This window comes from Terrapene carolina, unplaced genomic scaffold, assembly GCF_002925995.2.
Source record: "Terrapene carolina triunguis isolate 2854851 unplaced genomic scaffold, T_m_triunguis-2.0 Scaffold90, whole genome shotgun sequence".
NCBI lineage: Eukaryota > Metazoa > Chordata > Testudines > Emydidae > Terrapene > Terrapene triunguis.
The window spans coordinates 2,113,474-2,117,757 of NW_020664441.1; the positions used below are offsets into that span (position 1 = coordinate 2,113,474).

Sequence of the window (4,284 nt, forward strand, 5' to 3'; positions counted from 1 at the left end):
ACCATCAGGTACAAATACCTGTCCCCATCCTCTCTCAATTCACTGGGTTTTGTAACCCATGCCCCTTGTCAAGCAAGTGCTACTTAGCTAATGGTGAAGGACTCACTCAGTCCTTCTGTCATACAACAGTTCCACTGGCCTTGATTCACAGAATCAGGGTAACAAAACTTTATTCTTCCTGCCCCAATAATAGAGAAACTGGGGATCCCACACCAGCCAAAGTAACCACTTTCAGTTGCTGTGTTTCATGCCAGGTGAGTGGGTGTGCCTATGCAAACAAGATCAGCCCCTGGAGTTCTTTTCCACACTCGCCATAATTCACCACCAGATGTCAGGGTAGAGCTCATCCTGACTCTGCTTACACTAATATCAAGGTTAATTTTAAATAGGATTTTTTTTAATCGTCTATTTTTATCCACCTCAGAAGCCAGACAGCAGTCGATCTCCCTCCATTGTTCCTCCATGTACTACATGGTGTTAGAGGGGAAACAGGCCCTAGTCAGACCAGAAGCTAGATCCAGAAAGGCACTTAGGTGGGGCAATGCTGAGCACTGCAATGCTTGCCTCTTAGGCACCCTGCCCCCACTAAGGAATTCATAGCCTGTTTAGGCATCCAGGCTCTCTATACAACACATGGGGAGAGTTACAAGTGTCAGTCTGTGACCATCTGACTCTTCTGTACTTGCAGCAAACCACAACCAATTCAACCCATCAGACTCCTCCACCTATGAGGCCACTAATGAGAGTCTCTCCATCCAGTATGGCAGTGGCAGCATGACTGGATTCCTGGCCTACGACACCGTCCAGGTAAATCACAAGAAAGGATCAAGATTAGGAGTTATGAGGACAAGACGCATCTAGGAATCTAAAGAGGAATTCCACGTGGAGTAAACCGGGAGAGGGGGATAGAGAAAGGGTAGAGAAGAGAGCAGATAAAACCGGAGAAAGAGGTGGGAAACACAGAGCAAGCCAGAGATCATCTGAATTTTTGTATCATGTTCATTTAGATTCTGTTTTACCCACTTACAGAGTGCATCTCATAGGTTGGCTCATATTGAAGAGGGTAGGGTGTACAGCACCTCTGCTCCCTACTGTATGGAATAGAGCTGCTCTGCTGTGTGCCATAGGTCCTATAGAGTCAGTGACTATAGGAGTTTCTCCTTTGTATGGCAGGGAGGCTTTTAGAGCAGGAGGATCTCAGTTTTCCCTCTGCTGTTGGCATGAAGTGTGGAGTGAGTGTGGCATCCAGAATAGGAACAACTGCTAAATCCTAGGTGATCAAAGGGTTTTTATAGGATTGTTAATACATATAATACCCATTCAAACTATTCTCAATGCTGAGGCCTCATTCTGATCTCATGCTGGTAACTCTGCCCACTTCAGTTGAACGATTTCACAAAGAATGAAATCAAAGTCAGACCCATTAGCGCCTACACACGTAATCGTCATTCATAGGCTGCTCCTATATGGGGGGAGAACAGAGTTCAGCCTCTGAGAACTCCCCACCTAAGAAGTTCCCTCTGGTAGGACTTAACAGCTTCTCCTCGGATGTAGCATGTGTCTGATTGTCCCCATCCCTCCCCCAAGGTTGGAGGCATTGTGGTCACCAAACAGATCTTTGGCCTGAGTGAAACTGAGCCCGGCTCAGCCTTTGAGTACTCCCAATTTGATGGGATCCTGGGTCTGGCCTTCCCAAGCATTGCCTCTTCTGGAGCTACCCCCGTCTTCGACAACATGATGAATGAGGGTTTGGTGTCCCAGGACCTCTTCTCCGTCTACCTGAGCTCGTAAGTCAGGGCTGGAAACAGCCCATCTGCTGCAGTGAGATTACCGTTCCTATAGCGCCTCTTACACTGAGTGATCCCTGCAACGTTTGCATCAGAATTCCCCAAAAGCAGCTGTGACGGGTTTGGTCACAGAGAACCCCTTGGGACTGTTACCTGAGGTGCTGAAGTTACCTCTGAGCCCCTTTTCCCTGCCAGCTTGGGACTCCAGAACCCTGCCTTGTTGAGCCAGACATGCTAACCTGCTGCAACACAGACCCATGTCTGGTCAACGCTCCTGAAGCTGCAGACTTTAACCAAAAACTGCTCAGCAGGTCACCTATCTCCAGCACCCGACACTCAGTTCCCAATGGGATCCAAACCCCAAATAAATTCGTATTACTCTGTACAAAGCTTATACAGGGTAAACTCATACATTGTCCAGCATCTAATAACACTGATAGAGAGATATGCACAGCTGTTTGCTGCCCCAGGTATTGATCACTTACTCTGGGTTTACTAATAAACAAGAGTGATTTTATTAAGTATAAAAAGTAGGATTTAAGTGGTTCCAAGTAATAACAGACAGAACAAAGTAAGTCACCAAACAAAATAAAGCAAAAGCACGCAAGTCTAAGCCTAATACATTAAGAAACTGATTACAGGTAAAATCTCACCCTCAGAGATGTTCCAATAAGCTTCTTTCACAGACTAGACTCCTTCCTAGTCTGGGCCCAGTCCTTTCGCCGGTACAGTCTTTGTTAGTTCCAACAGGCATCTTAGGTGGAAACTAGGCGTTTCTCATGACTGGAAGCCTCCTTTGTTCTGTTCCACCCCCTTTTATAGCTTTGATACAAGGCAGGAATCTTTTGTCTCTCCCTACGCCTCCTTCTAAATGGAAAAGCCCCAGGTTTAAGATGGATTGCAGTATCAGGTGACATGGTCACATGTCCTGTGAGACTCCAAGCCTTCATTTTTCCTGGCCTGACTGACAGGAAGGCTTGCAAGTAAACAGAGCCATTTACAACCAATTGTCCTAGTTGATGGGAGCCATCAAGATTCCAAACCACCATTAATGGCCCACACTTTGCATAACTACAATGGGACTTCAGAGTTATATTTCATATTTCTAGTTTCAGATACAAGAATAATACATTTATACACATAGGATGAACATACTCAGTAGATTATAAGCTTTGTAATGATACCTTACAAGAGACCTTTTGCATGAAGCATATTCCAGTTCTATTATATTCACACTCATTAGCATATTTTCATAAAATCATATGGAGTGCAACATCACACATTCTATGCTGGTGATGTAAGTTTTTGGGATCAGAAATGAACACTACTATCTCTAATGATTACATTAAAGCATCAGGGCCATATCAAGCACTGCCCAGTGCCGAAGTAGGTCATCTGTATTACGTTGACTCCTGGGGGAAAAGTTCCCCCAAACGTGTCACCCACATGGTTCCCTCACTTAGCATCTTCTAGCACCAGACAGAACCATCTGCTTGGTACTGACTCAGAGGGAAGAGCAGCACCTACTGAGTGACTGACACCACTGCCTCAAACACCTGGGCCTTTCCTTGAAGGTCTCCTATCCAGTTTTAGGGCAGGTCCAATCATGATTAGCTTTTGAGATCTAGCAAGAGACAGGGGAAAGTGATATTAAAGTAGGGGGTGAGACACCGCTCTCATCCAACCATCTTGTCCTTACTCTGCTACTAGATGCTGATGTGCCCAGCTCTGACTCTACCCCAGCACTCCCCAGCTGTGGTCCTTTTCTAACAGATGGCGCGTTTCCTATTGTCTTGTTAGCCGATCATTCATGGATCTTCCTTGACTCTCCTTTCTCCCTTCTCCAGTGATGAGCAGAGTGGAAGCTTCGTGATGTTTGGTGGCATCGACTCATCTTACTACTCTGGGAGCCTCAACTGGATCCCTCTCTCTGCTGAGACTTACTGGGAAATCACCATGGACAGGTATCACCCACCCCTTGGCCCTTCCCCTTCATTGTGCCACCTTGAGGAGACAGGCAAAAGGAGATGTAGGGGAAGCTTAAATTACAGAGTCTAGACAAGATGAGAGACACGGGAGTCAGAATCATGCCTCCCTTGGAGCTATAGGAAAGGGGCTCACCAGCGAGGAGGTTAGATCAGTCGTTCTCCACCTCGTTCACACCAGGAACCTTCATCTGGCCAGTTCTGCTTAGCAATAAAGGAAAGGGCTTGGTGGTCACGACCCCTTGACATCTGTTTGTGACCCCCAGGCTAGATCGGTCACAGTCTCAGAAGGTTGTAGGATGAGGCGCGACGGGCAATAGCCAAGGAAGGTTGAGGCTGAAACATCAGGGGAAAGTTCTTGGCAGTCGTAGCAAGGGGGCGGTGGGGCAGCTCCACCCTGCAGGCCTCTCACTGCTGCCTCGTGGGCTGAGTGGGAATGAGATTGGGCGTGTTTCTAGGGACGTTCCCCCTGACTCTCTCTTCCAGCATTACTATGAACGGAGAGACCATCG

General features: G+C 47.0%; 1 protein-coding gene across 1 annotated transcript in view; it reads left to right on the forward strand.

Moving 5' to 3' along the window:
* The window catches only part of LOC112104972 (pepsin A-like), a gene marked incomplete at its 3' end in the record, with an annotated part of 10,763 nt that extends 6,480 nt beyond the window's left edge, over window positions 1-4,283 (forward strand). Inside the window, exons 4-7 of the mRNA XM_026650515.1 lie at window positions 689-807; window positions 1,588-1,787; window positions 3,635-3,751; window positions 4,259-4,283. Of these exons, the coding sequence (XP_026506300.1) occupies window positions 689-807; window positions 1,588-1,787; window positions 3,635-3,751; window positions 4,259-4,283 (461 nt within the window). The remainder of the gene's footprint in view (window positions 1-688; window positions 808-1,587; window positions 1,788-3,634; window positions 3,752-4,258) is intronic.
* Window position 4,284: the final 1 nt, after the last annotated feature.